Source organism: Salmo trutta, chromosome 14 (genome assembly GCF_901001165.1).
Source record: "Salmo trutta chromosome 14, fSalTru1.1, whole genome shotgun sequence".
Taxonomy (NCBI): Eukaryota; Metazoa; Chordata; class Actinopteri; order Salmoniformes; family Salmonidae; genus Salmo; species Salmo trutta.
The window spans coordinates 31,770,392-31,793,970 of record NC_042970.1 but is presented as its reverse complement, the minus strand read 5'-3'; the positions used below and the strand labels follow the sequence as shown (position 1 = coordinate 31,793,970).

The 23,579-nt window shown below is 43.5% G+C and overlaps 1 protein-coding gene across 4 annotated transcripts in view; it reads right to left on the bottom strand.

Annotated features, from left to right (window-relative positions):
- Nucleotides 1-23,579, bottom strand: part of LOC115207825 (zinc finger protein 385A) — an 82,926-nt gene that overhangs the window by 22,837 nt on the left and 36,510 nt on the right. For all 4 annotated transcript variants that reach the window (XM_029775320.1, XM_029775322.1, XM_029775321.1 and 1 more), the window contains 2 exons: nucleotides 19,477-19,640; nucleotides 6,470-6,580 (listed from right to left, as the gene is read on the bottom strand). In XM_029775320.1, coding sequence (XP_029631180.1) covers nucleotides 6,470-6,580; nucleotides 19,477-19,640 — 275 coding nt within the window. The remainder of the gene's footprint in view (nucleotides 1-6,469; nucleotides 6,581-19,476; nucleotides 19,641-23,579) is intronic.

The window sequence follows — 23,579 nt, the reverse complement described above, 5'->3', positions numbered from 1 at the left end:
TCTCTCTTATTCTCTCTCTCTCCTTCGCTCTCTTTGATGGTCCTCTCTGAAGGAAAGCTTTGGTTCTGAAGCTCTGTTACAGACCCAGTGTTTGGGTCTTGTGGGATCAATGAAGGTCAGCTATCAATTACAACAGAGCAGAGTTGACAACAGAGAGGGGAGACGGACAGGGAGACATGAAGAGGGGACAGAGCAGAGAAAGTCAAGAAAGAGATTAGAAGGAAGGAGGAAAGAGAGATATTTAGGGTCATTGAAGTCATGGGAAGAACTGAATAGTTATAAAATAGTACATGATGTTTGGAATAGGCTTAGAAGGGTTATGAAAAGAGAGTATGAAAAGTAGGATTTAAGATGAATGAGGGAATAAGAAGCATGGGAAAGATTTAAAAGAGAAAATGAGAACGAGATAATTTCCCTGAAATCCTTTCCTCTCTGAGCAGGATGTGGCTTTGATGTTTTATCTATAAAGCAACAAAGGCAGAGGAACCAGAGAGAACTGGTCTAGCAGCCAGATCTACTGTACAGCCTACAGGCAACATGATGGAGGACAGAGGGGGTGGGAGAGGAGAGAAGGAGGGAGGACGAGGGACAGAGAGAAATGCAGAGGAGGCAGAGACACGAAGTATGCCAGAGAGAAAGAGAGATGGGGAGACATGAAGATTTATGAAGAGGCAGAACAAGGAGAAGAAAGCACCCACTGGGCAAAAACTGGTTGAATCAACGTTGTTTCCATGTCAATTCAACCAAGAAATGAAATGTGTTGACATTGAATCAACATGGAAAATGTTGATTCAATGTCAACCTAAATCCAAATTGATTTCCCGTTAGTTGACAACTCAACAGAATGTAAATTAAAACTAGACATTGAACTGATGTCTGTACCCAGTGGGTAGGGTCTATTTTAGGGACTGAGAGTGACAAGAATGAAAGGGAAAGGGGGGATAACTAGTCAGTTGTACAACTGAATGCCTTCAACTGAAATGTGTCTTCTGCATTTAACCTAATCCTCGGTTACTGGCCCAACACTATAACCACTAGGCTACCTGAGGAGGAGGAGGAGGAGGAGGAGGAGAGGGGGGGGGGGGGGGGGGAGAGAGAGAGAGAGAGAGAGAGAGAGAGAGAGAGAGAGAGAGAGAGAGAGAGAGAGAGAGAGAGAGAGAGAGGTGTCCAGCTTTGTGGTGCTGCAGTGGTGACGATGGCCAATGCAGCACAGTCAAGATGCTTGTGACGTCAGTCTTGCAGCAGAGAGAGCCGGGGCTGAAAGCTGACAGCCTAATCTGTCCTCTGTGGCTGGTGGCTGCTTTGAATGAATTGCAATTTCATAATTACCCGATGTGGCCGTACATTACATTACTGTTGGCAGACAGTGTGATACGCTTGCCTCCGCATTGCGTATATTAATCAATCCAGATATTTTGGTTTGTGTTCAGCTTCAGCCTTTAATTGACTCTAGTTTAGCAAATTCTTAAGTTTAATGGCTTAGCCAGTATTGACTGGCAGATAATGCAGTCCAGGGTGTTTTCTCACTTTGTTCCCCAATTTTTGTGAACTCAGTGCAGTTCGCTTAATTTTTTGTCCAGTGTGAACACGCCAAAGGAACTCAGACCCTTCAAAGGTTTGCTTGTCATTATTCCCACATCACACACTAGACTACTGCAACACTGTTTCCCCTGCCATAACCCCTCTCACATTGGTGCCACAATAGAGAAAAGATGATGATGTGCAGGTTTGCTGAAAAAAACGGGTGCTGTTTTTGGTTAGGCCTATTGATTATCAATTGTCAAGGATGCACAGAAATTCCAAAACGTGTTGAGTTTTTAGTTCAGATTATTTGTTTGCAATATGTGATCTATAGGCTAAGATAACTTTATAAATGTCACGTCCTGACCATAGAAAGATGTTATTTTCTATGGTAAAAACCTATCAGGGCGTGACAGGTTTTTTTTCTCCTATGTTTTCTATTTCTATGTTTAGGTTCTAGTTTTGTATTTCTATGTTGGGGTTTTGTTTGGGATGATCTCCAATTAGAGGCAGCTGGTCTTCATTGTCTCTAATTGGAGATCATACTTAAGTAGGGGTTTTTCCACCTGGGTTTTGTGGGTGATTAATTTTGAGTTGTGTATGTGTTCATCTCTGCGTCACGTTTTTTTTCTTTTCATTTCAGTATATTGCATAGTTTCACAGTATAAATAAATATCATCAGAACCTCCAGCGGTGGAGCTGCAGTACCTCGCCTCCGGCGATGATCTACAGTCTGGTTCCTCCGATGACGATCCACTGTCCGGTGGTACTGAAGCAGAGGGATCAGCAGGCAGAGCGGGGGTTACACCCCGAACCGGAGCCGCCTCCTCTGTGGGAGGATCCGCTGGATGATAGGGTTCTGGGTACTGCACCAGAGCCGCCATAGACAAGTTACCCACCCTGCCCTCCATTTTTATTTGTATTTTTTTTTGGGGGGGGGGGGTTTTGTTGTTGTTTTGTCTAGGTGTGGTCGGGTCCGCACCTTTGGGGGGGTGGGTACTGTCACGTCCTGACCATAGAAAGATGTTATTTTCTATGGTAGAGTAGGTCAGAGCGTGACAGGGTTTTTTCTCCCTATGTTTTCTATTTCTATGTTTAGGTTCTAGTTTTGTATTTCTATGTTGGGGTTTTGTTTGGGATGATCTCCAATTAGAGGCAGCTGGTCCTCGTTGTTTATAATTGGAGATCATACTTAAGTAGGGGTTTTTCCACCTGGGTTTTGTGGGTGATTCATTTTGAGTTGTGTATGTGTTCATCTCTGCGTCACGGTTTGTTTCGGGGTTTTTTTCCATTTCAGTGTATTTATATATTGCATAGTTTCACAGTATAAATAAATATGTGGAACGACACACACGCTGCACTTTGGTCCGCTCATTCCTATGATAACCGTGACAATAAGCTGTTTATTCGATTGTAGGGTTTGAATAGTGTGAGACAAATTTGGTGAGAATCACAACATACGGTACAAAATCAATTCTAGCTCTTAAAGGGGCCCGTGTACAATTTTTGATTACAGCATTATTTAAAATGCAGTTATTCTTCTGCTATTTATTCTGTTACCAATAATATTTACATGTTATTCGTATCTTCTGATTACAATTACTATGTCTCACCTTTAATTAAATGCAATCTATTAGCTTACAACATGTAAGTAGGTACTGTATATCTAGCTGTCCGATAACACATTCTGATGGAATGGCTTGTCCTGCACTTTGTAAAAACCCAGAGTGCATTGAGGGAATGTTGGAAAAAGATCTTGGTTCCTTTCTAAACATAGCAATGTGAATGCAAAGAGGACTCGGACCACAAAATAGGTGAAGTGAACTGGCAAAAGAGTTGAGTCCTCATTCAAAGGCAAGGGCACTGTGAATACAGAGAGCTTTTTTTACCCCACAGTTCACTTTAAAGAAGACTGAGATCGGTTATTTTAAAGAGGACTATATGTTAAAATGCCCTAAGTGAGAGTGTTGACTGTACTTTATTTTGAATATTTATAGAAACTAGTCTTACCGTTTATAGCATTAGGAAAGTATAGAAAGTATGATATAGTGTCTAACCCTGCTTTTGAAATGCAGTAGTGCTGCATGAAAAGCACCTCAGGTACATACTGAGAGCAGTGACACCTAACCATAGAGGTAGACCATGTGAGAGGAGGTCCACGGGAGTGGGGTTAGAGCAGTGACACCTAACCATAGAGGTAGACCATGTGAGAGGGGGTCCACGGGAGTGGGGTTAGAGCAGTGACACCTAACCATAGAGGTACACCATGTGAGAGGAGGTCCACGGGAGTGGGGTTAGAGCAGTGACACCTAACCATAGAGGTAGACCATGTGAGAGGGGGTCCACGGGAGTGGGGTTAGAGCAGTGACACCTAACCATAGAGGTAGACCATGTGAGAGGAGGTCCACGGGAGTGGGGTTAGAGCAGTGACACCTAACCATAGAGGTAGACCATGTGAGAGGAGGTCCACGGGAGTGGGGTTAGAGCAGTGACACCTAACCATAGAGGTAGACCATGTGAGAGGAGGTCCACGGGAGTGGGGTTAGAGCAGTGACACCTAACCATAGAGGTAGACCATGTGAGAGGAGGTCCACGGGAGTGGGGTTAGAGCAGTGACACCTAACCATAGAGGTAGACCATGTGAGAGGAGGTCCACGGGAGTGGGGTTAGAGCAGTGACACCTAACCATAGAGGTAGACCATGTGAGAGGAGGTCCACGGGAGTGGGGTTAGAGCAGGTAGATAGATATCATTAGCTTCCACTCCCACAGGATCAGGTCAAGAGCCCCTCCCCACAGCGGTGCAGCTGTTATGGAGTCTGAGACGCCCCTGTCTCTGCATCCACCACCCACGGCCTTTCCCGAAAAGTATTTAGTCCTTTATTCGTTGGCATGCGTCAATATTTTTTGCCATGCTTGTGTGTACAAACTTGTGTTTGGCTTAGAGGTGACAGCATCAGCCATAAACACTGGATTTCCCTGAGCAAGAGACTTTTATGTTTAGGGGATATACCCATCCCTCATGCTATTGTGGAACAATGTACCCTGGGCTGTACTCTATATACCCATTGTGAAGCACTACAAAAAACATGTACTATTGCACAACAATAATGTTGTATATACACAGTGAACATTATAAACCAAGGTCTCTATTCAATCCATATCACCGAAACTCACAGTAAACGCTGCATATGTCGGCTCAATCGGAAATTACCTTTAAATTCCTATTGCGAAATCTGTAACGTTTCAGCGATATGGATTGTATAGATCCCCAAATTGCCTAAGCCTCCCAGAGTGAAATAGTTGTACTCAATGCAGTCCAAGGTTATTATAGTAAAATAAATCTGAAACAAAAACAAAATGAATATAGATAATTGTTTTTGACTGAAATAAAATCATGAATAAACCCATTTGAAAAACAAAAATATGGTGTAACTATTATCTTTGACACCAAAACAAACTAAAATAAACAAAACAAGAGGAAAGAAACGAATAGAAAAACACAAAACTATAATAACCTTTATGCAGTCTATGGCAGGAAAACAGTTATTACTACATCTTAATGGTGATCAAACATTCACATCTGTGTGGGGAAGGGGAAGGGGTATATAAACAGAAAATCAGGCTTTGACTCAGCCTCAGATATGACCATATCTCCACATCTGTTTACAGTAAGTTTGTGTTCTAATACACACACAGAAGCAAGGTGAGAGGACCATATATAAAGGAAGAGGAGGCGACATTTAAATGTGGTTACAGTACAATACACATAAAGACATGCAATCAAACTGAGCAGTGGATAATGTGAGGACTTCACATTAAATTGTGTACTGAGCTGAGAGCTTCTGTCTTTATGACCGTACGTTTCAGAAGTCAGTCAGTGTCAAAAGCACCTATCAACTGTCAGACCCCCCTCTCTCTATTGGAATGTGTGCAGAACCATCCAAGATCCTAATCACTTTTCCATGCCGATGGAACAAACAGCTCAGAGTAATCCCACAAGGGCCACACGCGCGCACACACACACACACACACACACACACACACACACACACACACACACACACACACACACACACACACACACACACACACACACACACACACACACACACACACACACACACACACACACACACACACACACACACACACACACACACACACACACACACACACACACACACACACACACACACACACACACACACACCATGGTTGTATCATGCTAATTAGCCCAGCCCTGGAGCCAAAGAACTGTTGTGGATGTATATCTTATGATTTATTTGTTTTTCAACTGTGAAAGTATCAGTAAACACCGCTGGCAGATTTATGGGGACACTTAAACCCCCTCTTCAATTGAACCACTTCATTCTTTAGTTACGCTCCCTCAGTCATCCTATTTTTGGGTTGGGGCCCTGTCCCAAGACTGATATGCTGGAATGTACTTTGTGTAATTCACCCTCACTTACCCCTCCCAAGCCCTCTATCACGACCCTCCCCATGATGCACTATTCTATTGTTTTCTATCCGTTATATCAGAAGCACTCGGCCGGCCGGCGTTCTGGTGTGTTTCCTCTCTAAGACATCCCCACAGTTACTCACTCACCCCATCCAACCTCAACAGCTCTCGTCCCCTAGCCCCCCAGAACACAGTTGCATAATATAATCTCCTTTCTGGGAAGTGCCAGCAAAATGTAAGATAAGCAGGGCTACCCAAAGGCTAAAAGTGGAGCCTAGAAATCACAGACACAGTTCTGACCTGACACCTGCTCCAGCAGTACAGTCAATCACTGACATTAGGTCAGGTTATGATGTAGTCCAGGTTATGATGTAGTCCAGGTTATGATGTAGTCCATAGATGGGTGTGTGGAATACTAAGATAGAAGGCCTGGTGAATGTGTGGATGTTGGGATGGCTAGATGAATGGATAGTGCCTTACTGGCTTACCTCTGAGTTGAAGCGGATCTGGCAGACGTTGCAGGAGATGATGGGTCGTTTGGTCTTCATCATGGGGGGGCCGAAGGTGTGGTTCATCACCGCCTTCTGTACCGGGTCCATCTGGAGGGAAAGGGGAGGGGGGCAGAGGGGAGAGGGATTATATAGAAAATCGAATTACTCTGAGTAGGGGAGCAGATAGACATATTAGGTTACTGTGCCATGGTGGTGGGCTGGTAGCAGAGTTAGGCTATCTAATGAAACTTTGAGAAAAGCCCCTACAGGGCTTTTCTCACTTTAAGAAAAGCCCCTACAGCGGGGAAATCGGTAGAGAGAGAAAGAGAGAGCGAGAGAGAGAGAGAGGGGTGAATGAATGAAAAGGAGAGCGAGTTAGAGAAAGGGAGAGAGCCCTGATTGATAATGACAGGAGAGTGTGTTTTTGTTCAACAGCAACTGCTGGACCTGTCTGTGACCTGGGTCTTGGGTGGGCCCCAATTACAGACAGAGGGCCCTGATTACAGACTCCCCATCCTACATAAATGATCACTTTGTTTTTGGGCTTTTGTGTACCATTGGAGGCTCCTCAGAAGAGGAAAGGAAGGACCATCCACAGTGAATTTCATAAAATTTTTAATTATAAAACATTTAATAAAGTTATCCTTTTTAGATAAAACTATACTAAATATTCACTTGTTACCAAATTGATTAAAACACACTGTTTTGCAATGAAGGTCTACAGTAGCCTCAACAGCACTCTGTAGGGTAGCACCATGGTGTAGCCGGAGTACAACTAGCTTCCATCCTCCTCTGGGTACATTGACTTCAATACAAAACCTAGGAGGCTCATGGTTCTCACCCAATTCCATAGACTTACACAGTAATTATAACAACTTCCGGAGGACGTCCTCCAAACTATCAGAGCTCTTGCAGCATGAACTGACATGTTGTCCACCCAATCAAAGGATCAGATAATGAATCTAGTACTAAAAGCATACGCTACAGCTAGCTAGCACTGCAGTGCATAACATGTGGTAAGTAGTTGACTCAAAGAGAGAGTTAGACAATTGTTGAACAGTTTTGAACAAATTAATTTCTTCCAAAATGAAGGAGAAGCAAGAAGAGAGATAGATAGACAGATTTCAACATTTTTTTTCACTTTCAGTTTCATTTACTTAGCTAGCAAATGCAGTGCAAAGTGCCAAAATGCTTACGGACTATATACTGTAACTTGACTGCATGATTGTAGAGGATTTACTAACGCGTTAGTTCTATTAGCTATGTTGACTATGACGTTTCTTTAGCTAATATGGTGACAACGATGTAGGCTGTGTGCAGTGGTTATGATGTGATTTGGCTTGGAAAGGTTTTTTCGCCTGGTCACATGCAGATGATGTGTTGTGCATTGAAGTCCACAAGTGAAGTGAAAAGGTGAGAGGAGGGGAGCACACAGATGCGGGAAGTAATACAATTTTTCTTAAACGGAAGCAAACGAAACGAAACAGAGATAAACATACCTGAATTCTTCCAATAGAAACTCTTGTTTGCAACGGTTGGACTAATAATTACACCCTAGATCAGCTAGATGAAGGCAACAGTGTGCAAGGCGGCATTGAATGTATCACTGTCTGTTCATGTTTCAAAAAAAATTCTCGACCTGTCATTGCAAACTGTCATTCATAGGCTAGGTTGTAGCAACCTCATGATGGGTATAGGGAACATTCAAGAATCATGTAGCAGCCTAAACCTATCACTGTTACGTTGAACTGGGTGAATGGAATATGAATGACAGTCATCCAATATAATGTAATAGAATTAAGGCCATGTTCAGGAAAAGTTAAAATAGTCCTCCCTCATCTTAAACATCACCAACCGCCACTGTACTGTACTGTACCCTGACCACACTCAGTGTGGTCAGAAATACTTATTTCCCTCATTAAAATGCAAATCATTTTATAACATTTTTGACATGTGTTTTTCTGGATTTTTTTGTTGTAATTCTGTTTCTCACTGTTCAAATAAACCTACAATTAAAATTATAGACTGATCATTTCTTTGTAAGTGGGCAAACGTACAAAATCAGCAGGGGATCAAATACTTTTCCCCCCCACTGTATATATATATATATACAGTGGCAAGAAAAAGTATGTGAACCCTTTGGAATTACCTGTATTTCTACATAAATTGGTCATCACATTTGGTCTGATCTGAACAATTGACAAACATAGTGTGCTTGTGGTATGATGAAGGAGCAGACCAAAGCACAGTATCGTTCCACATTTTCTTTATTAAACTGTGAAACTATGCAATACATACAAAATAAACTAAAGAACAAAAACAACAAACCGTGACGAAGAGGTACAACATACTCTAACTCAAAAAATCTCCCACAAACCCAGGTGGGAAAAACAACTACTTAAGTATGATCTCCAATTAGAGACAACGATGACCAGCTGCCTCTAATTGGAGATCATCCCAAAAAAACAACAACATAGAAATACAAAAACTAGAACATAACAACATAGAAAATCTAAACTACAAAAAACCCCTGTCACGCCCTGACCCTGAAATAACAGCTTTCTATGGTCAGGACGTGACAGTGCTTAAATTAATAACACACAAATTATTTTATTTTTCTTGTCTATATTGAATACATAATTTAAACTTTCACAGTGTAGGTTGGAAAAAGTCTGTGAACTCCTATGCTAATGACTTCTCCAAAAGCTAATTCAGGAGTCAGCTAACCTGGATTCCAATCAATGAGACGAGATTGGAGATGTTGGTTAGAGCTGCCTTGCCCTATAAAAAACACTCACAAAATATGAGTTTGCTATTCACAAGAATCATTGCCTGATGTGAACCATGCCTCGAACAAAAGAGATCTCAAAAGACCTAAGATTAAGAATTGTTGACTTGCATAAAGCTGGAAAGTGTTACAAAAGTATATCTTAAAGCCTTGATGTTCATCAGTCCACGGTAAGACAAATTGTCAATAAATGGAGAAAGTTCAGCGCTGTTGCTACTCTCCCTAGGAGTGGCCGTCCTGCAAAGATGACTGCAAGAGCACAGTGCAGAATGCTCAATGAGGTTAAGAACAATCCTAGAGTGTCAGCTAAAGACTTGCAGAAATCTCTGGAACATGCTAACATCTCTGTTGACGAGTCTACGATATTTAAAACACTAAACAAGAATGGTGTTCATGGGAGGACACCACGGAAGAAGCCACTGCTGTCCAAAATAAACATTGCTGCACGTCTGAAGTTTGCAATAGTGCACCTGGATGTTCCACAGCGCTACTGGCAAAATATTCTGTGGACAGATGAAACCACAGTTGAGTTGTTTGGAAGGAACACACACCACTATCTGTGGAGAAAAAAAGGCACAGCACACCAACATCAAAACCTCATCCCAACTGTAAAGTATGGTTTGGGGCTGATTTGCTGCCTCAGGGCCTGGACAGCTTGCTATCATCAACGGGAAAATGAATTCCCAAGTTTATCAAGATATTTTGCAGGAGAATGTTTGGCTATCTGTCTGCCAATTGAAGCTCAACAGAAGTTAGGTGATGCAACAGGACAACAACCCAAAACACAGAAGTAAATCAACAACAGAATGACTTCAACAGAAGAAAATACGCCTTCTGGCGTGGCCAAGTCAGAGTCCTGACCTCAACCCGATTGAGATGCTGTGGCATGACCTCAAGAGCGGATCACACCAGACATCCTAAGAATATTGCTGAACTGAAACAGTTTTGTAAAGAGGAATGGTCCAAAATTCCGCCTGACCGTTGTGCAGGTCTGATCTGCAACTACAGAAAACGTTTGGTTGAGTTTATTGCTGCCAAAGCAGGGTCACAAGGGTTCACATACTTTTCCCACCCTGCACTGTGAATGTTTACACGGTGTGTTCAATAAAGACATGAAATGTATTATTGTTTGTGTGTTATTAGTTTAAGCAGACTGTTTGTCTATTGTTGTGCCCTAGATGAAGATCAGATCAAATGTTATTACCAATTTATACAGAAATCCAGGTATTTCCAAGGGGTTCACATACTTTGTCTTGCCACTGTATATATATGTGTATAGATGTATGCCCCAGGAAGCCCCCACACCCTAGAAGGAAGACCCCAAGAAGACCCCCCCAGCTAACTCTGACACCGCTGCTGGAAAGAATCCTAGGGGAAACACTGATACTACTAACTCCCCTTCGGGTTGGAACAGACCATGACAACAGACAACTAAAATCTGATTTGAGATTTCTTAGATGAATGCACAAGGCTTTTACAGTATATGTCGATTTTTTTAAATTAAGTTTTAACACTTCACTGCTCTTAAGAAAGGCATGTTGACCATGTTGATCAGACTCAAGCCATCCCAGATAGCTGTTGATTACAGTATACCCTGACCAAAATGGTCCCAAACAGGATAAGTGGGCATGCTGAGGGTTCTGACCATTCTGCTAGGTAACCACAACCCAGGCTGGGTGTTTCTCCACTCTGCAGCCAAAAGCACGTCGGGGTTTTACTCAACTTCTAATTTACTCAACTTCACTGACTGCTGCTGTGAAATTACGCTGCAAAATGAGAGCCTATTTTCACGTTCAACTTCCAAACACCAGGCAAAGGTGTAATTATACTCCCATATGTAAGTGGTTTAATAACAGTTCCTGGCTATATTTATACTCCTCATCTTTAACCTGGAGTTTTCTTTGTTCCCTTAATCACAACGCACTTCAGAGTGCTCACTCTCCCTCGCTTTATCTCTCTCTCTCTCTTTCCCTTCTCTCTCTCCTGATGTGTTATAAGGATATTCAATCCCAGTCCCCCACCTTCCACCCACCCACCTATCTCTCTCTCTCTCTCTCTCTCTCTCTCTCTCTCTCTCGCTCTCTCTCTCTCAATTTTACAACATAGAAGGTCCTTACCCTAGAATACAGCTGTCTCTCTAAATTAATTTGTTTGTATTCACCACTCACTTCTATATACTGTATGCCAACAACAAGGTGTTTGATCTGTGAAGTCACAGTGTGTGTGCGCAAACAAGACGGCAAGTCACTGTACTCACCTATTCATGTCCTATTGTCAATTTTGGTTAGCCATCTTTGTCTCATAACATCTCTCTCTCTCTCTCTCTCTCTCTCTCTCTGTAGCCCTATCCCTCTGTTTGTCTAGCTGTTTTGAACAGGCTGATTGATCTCTCTCCCTCCAACCCTCCACTCCTCTCTCCACCTGTCTCTACTTCCTCTCTGCCATTATGACCTCACTCATTAAGCCACTTTTACCTCCCATCTTTCATTCTCTCCTCTCTTCATACCTCCACCCATGGCTGTACTGTACACCATACAGGGCTGGCAGAGAAATCATTATATACTCTATTATATACTCTGAACTCTTGATAGAGGTGGGGAGCACTCGATCCATGGGATAGTATGATACTGTATGGTGTGTGGTGCACCCAAACTCTTTAGAAGTCAAGCAGCCAGGCTCACTGCCTGTTTATTGTCCTCATTATAAATTTGTATTTTATTTTATTTTTATTTAACCTTTATTTAACTAGGCAAGTCAGTTAAGAACAAATTCTTATTTACAATGACGGCCTACCAAAAGGCAAAAGGCCTCCTGCGGGAAAGGGGTCTCTGAGGGGCCAAAGACCCCTCAGAGACACCAATACTCCTTAGCCGGCCCACAAGAATGGATTGGTCTACCGTATCAAAAGCTTTGGCAAAGTCAATAAAAATAGAAGCACATCATTGCTTAGAATCAATGGCAATGGTGAGATCATTTAGGACCTTTAAGGTTGCAGTGACACATCCATAACCTGAGCAGAAAGCAGATTGCATACAAGAGAGAATACTTTAGACATCAAGAAATCCACTCAGTTGATTATTGACAAGTTTTTCCAACACTTCTGATAAACAGGGCAAAATTGAAATTGGCCTATAACAGTTTGGATCAGCTTGATCTCCCCCTATAAATAAAGGATGCACCGTGGATGCCTTCCAAGCAATGGGAACCTCCCCAGAGAGGAGAGACCGGTTAAAATGGTCAGCGATAGACTTGGCGATGATAGGGGCTGCAACCTTAAAGAAGATAGTATCTAAACCATCTGACCCAGATGTTTTTTGGGGGTCAAGTTTAAGGAGCTCCTTTAGCACCTCAGACTCAGTGACTGCCTGCAGGGAGAAACTTTGTAGCGGGGCAGGGGGAAAAGAGGGAGACGCATTGGGGCTACTCGCATTAGAAGGGGTGGGAGATGAGGAAATGTTGGACAGGCAATGAGGCAAGGCTGAGTCAAATATCAACCCTGACTTAATGAAGTGGTGATTAAACAGCTCAGCCATGTGCTCCTTGTCAGTAAAAACAACATCATCAACATTAATGGACTTGGGCAGCTGTGAGGAGGAGGGTTTATTCTCTAGGTCTTTAACCGTTTTCCAGAACTTCTTGGGGTTAGACCCACAGAGAGAGAACTGCTCCTTAAAGTAACTAACTTTGGCCTTCTGGATAGCTTGAGTGCACTTATTTCTAATTTGCCTGAACGAGAACCAGTCAGCGTGAGTATGCGTGTGCTGAGCCATTCGCCAAATGGAATTCTTGAGGTGGAGTAACTCTGCCAGATTACAATATCAAAAAATAAGGTTCAAGCGTTTTTGAAGGGATCAAGCTGATTCTTTACCAATTTACAGAGGCCAGGTCATGAAGGAGGCTTGCTCATGAAAGTTTTTTAGCAAGCGTGTCACGTCCTGACCAGCAGAGGGTGTTGTTGTGTAGTTTTGGTCAGGACGTGACAGAGTATGTCTGTGTATGTGTGTTCTGGGTGTTGTATTTCTATGTGGGTCTGTGTGGCTCCTGATCAGGGACAGCTGGTGATCGTTGTTCCTGATTGGGAGTCATATATTTAGGAGTATGTTTGTCGGTGGTTGTGCTAACACTGCTAGTCTTTGGTATGTACGTAGCCTGTTAGCCTGTTGTTAGTCGTTTTTGTTTATTGGTTTTCCTGTGGATACTTTGCTCTTATATATTAAAAAGATGAGTATCCACATTCCGCCTGCAGTTTGGTCCATTCAACACGGCTTCAACAGTTATGACAAAGTGTCTATGACAAATCAGGACAGGTCGTTTCACTGAGCAGCCATTACAAACACAGGCTGTAAAACAGTGATCACTAAAGTCATTACAGAAAACACCAGACTGATACCTATCAGGATTATTTGTGAGGATAACATCAAGGATAGTAGACTTTTCTGGGTGTTCGGTGTCCTACTTTGTGGGATTGGGAAAAATCTGAGAAAGATTTAGGGAGTCCCATTGCTTTAGGACTTGGTCAGGTGGTTTAAGCATGTCCCAGTTTAGGTGACCTATCAGGACAAATTCAGACTTAGTGTAAGGGGCCCGGAGAGAGCTTAGGGCAGGTAGGGTACAGGTCGGTGCTGATGGTGGACGATAACACCCAGCAACAGTCAAAGAGTTATTTGAAAGTTTAATGCTTAAAACCAGCAAATCAAATTGTTTGGAGACAGATTTTGTGGAGACAACCGAGCACTGAAGGTGTTCCTTGGTAAAGATTGCCACTCCACCACCTTTGGTAGATATGCCTTGCCAAAAAAAGTTATTACCAGAAAGGTTAACATCAGTGTTCAAAACACTCTTTCTTAACCAAGTCTCAGTAATGACCAACACATCTGGATTGGAGCTGTGAACCCACACTTTCAATTGATACATTTTATGTAATAAGCTTCTAGTGTTAACGTGCAGAAAACCAAGGCTTTTATGAGAGCAGAAATCAGTGAAACAGATATCAGAGCACAAGTCAGAATTGGGGCTAGCAACAGTAGATGGCCTAGGGTGTACATGCACATTTCCAGATATCATCAGCAGTAATACAATCAGGGCACGGCAGAGGACAGGGAGAGCTCTGCAGTGTTGATTTTTTATGACATTTGAATGTGCATCAGATGGCAACAAGATCATATTGTAGAGCAATTTCATCAGGTAACATGAATATAAAGCCGGCGAGAGAGGGATAGAATAGGACGGGAGGGGAGGCCAAGAGTCTGTGTAACCAATAGAGAGTCAGAGTCCCGTATTTGGGAACAAACATAGTCTGTCCCATGGTTGGGTAAACAAGCAAGTTCATAGTCAACAAAGCACACAGGTGTCATGAGGCAAATAGCATAAAGCACAACAACAAAAAATATGACGACTTGGGGCTAATCGTTGTAAGTTCAAAGAGTCACTCGCCCCAACAAGATAACTTGAGAGAGTAGCTCTCTATGAGTCCAGTAGGCTATAAAAGTCTGAGATAAAATAAATAAATAATAGGCCTATAGCAGTTCATTTACATTTTAGTAGATGCTCTTATCCAGAGCGACTTGCAGTAGTGAATGCATACATTTCATACATTTTTTTTCTCCATACTGGTCCCCTGTGGGAATTGAACCCACAACCCTGGCATTGCAAACACCATGCTCTACCAACTGAGCCACAGGGGACCTAATTAAAGTGTTTCTGAGTAAGCTCACATAAATAGCTTCACAAGTTCATTTGCCTACCTAAAATTCTGATCAGTCCAAAGTCTGCTGTGTGTATGTAAGTGCGTGTGTGCTGGAGGCGAGCGAAAGCTCGGGAGAGAAGGGGGAGTGTGGCGGGGGTACCTGTAACAGACAGGGGGAGACAGACCAGGGCAGACGGTGAACAGATCGCCAGGTGGAATCCAAGCAGCAGGGCAGCAGGCAACAGGAGTAGGTGTCACACCCACTTGTTAGAAGCTTTTTTCTTTTTTCGGGAGGCAGATTCCTTGTAGATAATCCCAGCTAGCTAGCTAACGTATCTAGCAAGTCTCTGTCCACTGTTTTTTTTCCACAGGCAAAAGGAGGTTTTTAGCTAGCTATATCTCTTCAGTTTCAGCGAATGGTCCTTTATGACGTCCATACAAAGTTGTCCTGTGGCTGTTGTATTTTGGAGATTGCAACGTCAAAGCACTCCTTTCTGGAGTATATCTTCTGATGTGATCAAAGCAACAATATTGTTTCTTATTAAGGTAATTTACAATTGAAGTGTCCTGGCTGCATATCAGTTCAAAATAGAGATGAATCCAGGGGGTACTTTACTGTAATGACCACTGCACAGAGGGAGGGGGCTTCAAAGGCCTCTGCATTTGGGTGGGGGAGGCTGTGAAACTATCCTACCATTGTTGGGCTCAAGGGCTTTGACACCTCTCACCTCAGACCTCAGTGCTTTGACACCTCTCACCTCAGACCTCAGTGCTTTGACACCTCTCACCTCAGACCTCAGTGCTTTGACACCTCTCACCTCAGACCTCAGTGCTTTGACACCTCTCACCTCAGACCTCAGTGCTTTGACACCTCTCACCTCAGACCTCAGTGCTTTGACACCTCTCACCTCAGACCTCAGTGCTTTGACACCTCTCACTTCACACCTCAGTGCTTTGACACCTCTCACCTCAGACCTCAGTGCTTTGACACCTCTCACCTCAGACCTCAGTGCTTTGACACCTCTCACCTCAGACCTCAGTGCTTTGACACCTCTCACTTCACACCTCAGTACTAATTGAAGTTGCAGCCAGATAAGTTCTGTCCTAGCAAGCTTGGTAGCCTTAACTTAGAATTCAGTCCTTATAGTACAAATATATCATTGTAATTGATTTTTCTTCTTGGCTTTAAAAGTAGCATCAGACTAAACATTACTCACTCAGTTCCAGGTTGAATAGTGTTTTCGTGTTTCTGTTTCTTTTGCTGGTCGTTGGTTTGGTAGTAGGTATTGTTCCAGGTAATTTTGTCTAAAATCAGGTTGTAGGTTTGGACTGAAGATTTGGAGTGAAGATTATGTTGGCTACAGTTCCCCTTTTTTGACTATGTTATTGGTGTCCGAACTGAGCAACCCCTATCTGAATACTTTCTGAATGCACTGTATATACAAGGAGTACCAGTACTGAGTCAGTGTACAGGGGTACGAGGTAGTTTAACTTATTTTCTATAGCTGAGGCAACTGAGTAAAGATGAAGGTTCTTCCTTCTCAGCTACACATACTTGTCCAACGACCCATGGCGGAGTTTAAGCACAGACTGTCACAATAACAGGTCCTCATCAGAATGTCACTCATTATCTGACAACAACTAGGAAACTTTAGTGGTTCTCTCAATCTCATACATTACTTATCAATGTCTGTGAAGTTTCTATCAAATTCTTGCGTCTGCTATGTCTGGTGTACTTTCGGCCTCTGTTCTAGCACCCTCTAGAGGTTATCAGGGTAAATATGTTCTGCCACATCCTTTTTGGCTTTTGCTTTAAAAAAATCCAGCACGCTTTCATCCAATTTGGGTCTCTCTTCTATTTAATCCATGTCGATCCATTGCATTTGCCGCATAAAATGACCCAGGTCTTTTCCTTCTTTTTGACAGTCGTGTTGTCTGTCTTTTTATCCTCCAGTACGTTACTAAATTCCTCCATCAGCTTCAACAATAGTTTTTTTTTCATAAATGAAGAATTTTGAACTTCTTTGACATGCCATGATGAGGTGGCTAGCGGACAAATAAAACATGTCTAAATAACCTTAAGTAATGACAATAATAAATAATAGTGTATGCTAGCTAGCTCGGTTTATAAACTAGCTAGCTACAGTAGCTAATGTTAGCTAACCAATTCGTTTTCTGTCTAGTACTGGCAAATATCAGATTTTATTTCAAATCAGCCAACCCATGAGTACCTTTCACGATGGAGTTTCAGAAGTTCTAACATTACATTGTTATTATTTTATCAAGGAACAGCAACTTTGTGGCCTCATTTGTCAAGTAGACTAGCCACTTCGTTTCAACTCACAAAATACCTCTTATATTGGTGTAACATGTCACTAATCATAGTTTAAAACCGTTAATCATAGATTTACTGATCCAGATTTAAAATTAAGTGGAGCAACACATCTCTGATTATTATAAACCTAGATTTACAAAACCTAGATTAGCTATAATCCTAGATAAATTTAAACCATGTTGGTGAAACCCACCCTCTATGTTTTGACCATGAGAGTTTACAATCTAAGGTAACACCAAGTAATCATCACGTCATCAGAATAATAAGACCCTTGATATTTATTGGAAAGGAGCATCAAGCTCATCACCTTGCACTTTCACCAGCCTGTGAAGTTCATCATAACTTGCCTTCCTGAGTTGTAAATGGGAGGGACCACACAACATGTCATCGCTTGACTCCAACTTTACTTCCATATGATGGTTATTATATCAACATTAGGACATAATAGCGTTTCCACCGCCATTTCTGGCGTAATTAATTTTACAGACACAAAAAGATCCCACCTTGACTAGCGTATTTGGTTTTGTCGACATTTGGAAGGTTACCAACAAATTTCCATCAGGCCTTTCATGACATTTTTATCGGACGAACGTTACGCGCATGAAATGATTGGATGGAAACCTGGTTTATGGGAGTGTCTGCTGTGTGTGTGTGGGTGTGTGTGTGTGTGTGTGTGTGTGTGTGTGTGTGTGTGTGTGTGTGTGTGTGTGTGTGTGTGTGTGTGTGTGTGAAAGTGAAAGTGCATGTGTGTGTGCGCGCGTGTGTGAGCCCATCTGTGTGTGTGCGGCTCTCACGCGGGCCTGTGCACCACTGTTTGTCGCTGACCTTCACTTGAAACCCAATCTGGAAATGAACTGAATGGGGCCTTGTCTAAAAACGCTGACTATGTGGAACGCTGGCTGTGCCACTTATAAAATTGATTAGCCATAACTTATTGTATTGCAGTAAAACGCTTGCCTGGGCATTTTGTGTATATGCAAAGCCTCATGCTGCCACAGGGAGTTGTAATCACTTGTCCGCTGATTATTGAGGGTCATCCTATAAAACCACACCACTTAATTAGAATACATCCCCTGTCTTCATTCATGAGAAGACACCTCTAAATGACAGGCACATTCATCCCACTGTCCTCTATCCAGGAATATTATGCGAAACCAAAGCCAATTACGACGAATAGTCTGTCAGACAGACTGCTACAGGTACAAGACTGCACCATGATATTCTGTCAGACAGACTGCTACAGGTACAAGACTGCACCATGATATTCTGTCAGACAGACTGCTACAGGTACAAGACTGCACCATAATATTCTGTCAGACAGACTGCTACAGGTACAAGACTGCACCATGATATTCTGTCAGACAGACTGCTACAGGTACAAGACTGCACCATGATATTCTGTCAGGCAGACTGCTACAGGTATAAGACTGCACCATGATATTCTGTCAGACAGCCTGCATCAAGACTGCACTAGTGGTATATTTCAAGTTATAGGCTAGTCATTTACCAAATCTCTCTGCTACATTCTGTCCTGTGTTGTTGTGAACATGACCATGTTGTTTTGAATATGACTGTTGAATATGCTTTTCAGTGGAAACACACACATTGAAACAACAATGCAGCTGGATGATCTGTGGAATGCTAATCTGTTTGATGTGTTGAGACATGATGGTTGATGTGTGAAATCTTCCCCATGGTCTGACTAGTCAGTGCCACTCCATTAGATAGATAGCATTGACTATTCCCAATGTACTGCATAAGGCAGAATATGAAGTTGGCAACAAACACGTACAGAGTATTGATGTATTTTTACAGTAAACAGTAGGCTATATTTCCCCCGCTAAAACAGAGTGTATGACCTCTGAATATACAGTCAGGGTGGAAACTCATTGTGTATGCTTTATTTGCGTGCTCTTGGGAACCCGGCCAAGTGGAGAGGTGACCCTGTGTATGTGTGCCTGCCTGCTGCTGTCCACTCAGCCACAGTGCTGAAGTTGTAAAAGAAGCTGACACAGGGGGATGGGGAGTCTACGTGTGTGTGTGTGTGTGTGTGTGTGTGTGTGTGTGTGTGTGTGTGTGTGTGTGTGTGTGTGTGTGTGTGTGTGTGTGTGTGTGTGTGTGTGTGTGTGTGCGTTTGGTGCGTGCCTGCGCGTGTGGTGCGTGCCTGCATGTGTGTGTGGAGTCCGTTTACTCACTGCTGGGTAACTGTTGGTGTTGAAGTTGTGGAACAGACCCATGCTGTGTTGTGGTGGAGCTGTGTCCATGGGGAACTGTAGGAACTGCTTCATGTCCAGCGGGGGCGGGATCACCGTGGGGGTCCTGAGGAAGGCAGGGACCGCCCCCGGACGGTTCATGCTGCCTGGAGAGAGACAGACAGAGGGAGAGAGATGGTTTATTCAAAATATATCTAAACAGTCAGTGGTATTTTTCTATTGTTTGTCAATGTAACAGAATGTACTCCTTCACTTCCTGAGACAAAGTGATCGACGTCAGTTGTCCATTAATGTTCAGCAGTGTGGTACTGGGGTGATGATCTGTAGTGTAAAAGGCACACACGCATGCACGCACGCACGCAGACAGACAGACAGACTCACAGGACTCACTCAGTACTCTGCTCAATCCCCCCTCTCCTCAATCACTAACTAACAGCATCTCAGAGACTAGATTGAGAGCGAAAGAGAGAGAGAGAGAGAAAGAGAGAGAAAGAGAAAGAAAGAGAGAGATGGGGTAAAGACTAGCTCTACACTTGACAGCCACCTCTCCTCTAATCAGCCATTCCCACTGAGCCCAGCTCCTCTGAGAGACAGAATAAACACAGACATCCACTCTGCATCATCCCTTTCCTCTCCCCTTCTCTTCTCCTGTGCTCTCTCTCCCTCAAACCTTCTCTCTATCCATCCCTCCCTCCCCCTGCGTTCTCTCTGGCGGTTAAGCAGTGGTGAAAGCTTGCACTTGAGTCTACTGTGACGGGGGAGGCTAAGCTCACAGCTGGAGCGCTGCAGATATCAACCTAGCTCCCCCGTATTCCTCTCTCACTCTCTCTCTCTCTCTCCCTCCCTCACTCTGTGCACCACTTCCTCTCCCCATTTCAAATTTCTCTCTTTTTTCTGCCTCTGTGCTTCTGTGAACCCCTACCCTCCCTTACTCCATGACTCTCCTGCTGGCATTCCTACTCCTTCCCTCCCTCTGTCTCTCTCTGTCTCTCTGCCTCCCTCCCTCCCTTCCATGCTCTTCATTCCTCTCCTCCTCTCCACCATTATCCCTCTTTTTAGTGTACAACCAGAATTCGTTTAGTTTTTTTTAGGATAATCTTTCATTGTTGCCTTTTATTGCGGGTGCCATTGTGACTGTAGCTACTTAAAACATTTGCTACATTTGGAAAACCGGTTACAAATCCGAAACGCTGTGAGCAGGAGCTATTTTAGTTGTGAGAGAGGAAGATCCTTTGAATAGGAGAGACTTGAAGAGGATCTTCAATGAGCTGTCAGTATTAGAGTTTCTCTAGCCCCCCTCCCCTCTCTCTCTCTCTTCCTCTCCCCAGAAGCTAGAAGGCTGTCACAGCTTAAGCTCAGCTGCAACCGGTCTGTGTGGCTGCTGGTCCTGACATGCCTCCAAGTCTCTGTAGTGAGGGAGGGAAACAGAGAGAGACAGATCTCCTGAAAAAGTAAGAAATAGAACATTTGATGGAAAGGGGGAAAGAGAGAATAATGGGGGGTTGGCAGCTCACGTGATGGTCGTCATCACCTCTCCTAAACTGACCGCAGTCAGGAATTGTCTGTTACTACCGCTGACTTGTTTCAGAACCATCTGTAACTACACACCTACCATAAACACCACCATTCTCGCAGAGGGAAGTGGGAGAATGAGAGAAAAGAGGACAGAAGGAGATGATGATGCGGTGTAGGGATTAATTACATAATCAAAGAAGTGGATGAAATGACTTAATGATACTAGAACCCCCTGTTTCGCTTCTCTTATCTCAACTCACAATTCACTCCTTGTGCTTCTATACGGTTCTGCCTCAGTGTGCATTGGCAAACCATCATTTCAGGTTACATGGTATTAATATCTATAGGTCAAACCATGTGCTACCATATCACGTACATACATTTACTCAACAGGCTCATTACATATACATGTAACACATTACACACTACACACACATAAAAACATATTACACCCATACAGTACTAGTGCATTGTCACGTCCTGTCCAGTATAGAGGATTATTTGTTATTGTAGTTTGGTCAGGACGTGGCAGAGGGTAGGTAGTTTATGTATTCCGGGGTTTTGGGTTTCTTTTCTATGTTTGTGTTTCTATGGGTTTTCTATCTGTTCTGTTTCTATGTTAGTTAATTGGGGTATGGACTCTCAATTGAAGGCAGGTGTTTTCTAGTTGCCTTTGATTGGGAGTCCTATATATTAGGGTGTGTTTGGTCTTGTTCTTTGTGGGTAGTTGAGTTAACACTGCTATTCGTTTTGTTCATAAGTAGCCTGTCGTGATTGTTTTCTGTGTATAATTTACTTAATTATATTAAAAGATGAGTATCCACATTCTGCATGCAGTTTGGTCTCTTCAACACGGCTTCAACATTTGTGACATGCATGAACACATAGACATATAGACATACACAGCAAATTGGCCAGTGTTAACTAGTGGTGATTTTTTTTATGGTTTAGGCAGTCTCCAAACCCTGACAGTCATTGTGAATGCAGGTTGTGGGTGAATAAAAATTCCAATTGTTGGATGTCCTAACTCTGTCTGGATTCTAATAGGAATTACCCATCACTTTGCAAGCCAGTATAATGTGACTTGCAGGCCTGATGTGGCCTGTAAACCAGGAGGTGCCTAGCACCATTGGGTTAGGGTAGGACTTGGCCATCAAAGTAAGGCCTTTTGATATACACTGCTCAAAAAAATAAAGGGACCACAGACCACTTCTCAGTTCCTATGCTTCCTGGCTGATGTTTTGGTCACTTTTGAATGCTGGCGGTGCTTTCACTCTAGTGGTAGCATGAGACGGAGTCTACAACCCACACAAGTGGCTCAGGTAGTGCAGCTCATCCATGATGGCACATCAATGTGAGCTGTGGCAAGAAGGTTTGCTGTGTCTGTCAGCGTAGTGTCCAGAGCATGGAGGCGCTACCAGGAGACAGGCCAGTACATCAGGAGACGTGGAGGAGGCCGTAGGAGGGCAACAACCCAGCAGCAGGACCGCTACCTCTGCCTTTGTGCAAGGAGGAGCAGGAGGAGCACTGCCAGAGCCCTGCAAAATGACCTCCAGCAGGCCACAAATGTGCATGTGTCTGCTCAAACGGTCAGAAACAGACTCCATGAGGGTGGTATGAGGGCCCGACGTCCACAGGTGGGGGTTGTGCTTACAGCCCAACACCGTGCAGCACGTTTGGCATTTGCCAGAGAACACCAAGATTGGCAAATTCGCCACTGGCGCCCTGTGCAAAGCACAGATGAAAGCAGGTTCCACTCTGAGCACATGTGACAGACGTGACAGAGTCTGGAGACGCCGTGGAGAACGTTCTGCTGCCTGCAACATCCTCCAGCATGACCGGTTTGGTGGTGGGTCAGTCATGGTGTGGCGTGGCATTTCTTTGGGGGGCCGCACAGCCCTCCATGTGCTCGTCAGAGGTAGCCTGACTGCCATTAGGTACCAAGATGAGATCCTCAGACCCCTTGTGAGACCATATGCTGGTGCGGTTGGCCCTGGGTTCCTCCTAATGCAAGACAATGCTAGACCTCATGTGGCTGGAGTGTGTCAGCAATTCCTGCAAGAGGAAGGCATTGATGCTATGGACTGGCCCGCCCGTTCCCCAGACCTGAATCCAATTGAGCACATCTGGGACATCATGTCTCGCTCCATCCACCAACGCCACGTTGCACCACAGACTGTCCAGGAGTTGGCGGGTGCTTTAGTCCAGGTCTGGGAGGAGATCCCTCAGGAGACCATCCGCCACCTCATCAGGAGCATGCCCAGGCGTTGTAGGGAGGTCATACAGGCATGTGGAGGCCACACACACTACTGAGCCTCATTTTGACTTGTTTTAAGGACATTACATCACAGTTGGATCAGCCTGTAGTGTGGTTTTCCACTTTAATTTTGAGTGTGACTCCAAATCCAGACCTCCATGGGTTGATTAATTGGATTTCCATTGATTATTTTTGTGTGATTTTGTTGTCAGCACATTCAACTATGTAAAGAAAAAGTATTTAATAAGATTATTTCTTTCATTCAGATGTGGATGTGTTGTTTAAGTGTTCCCTTTATTTTTTTGAGCAGTAT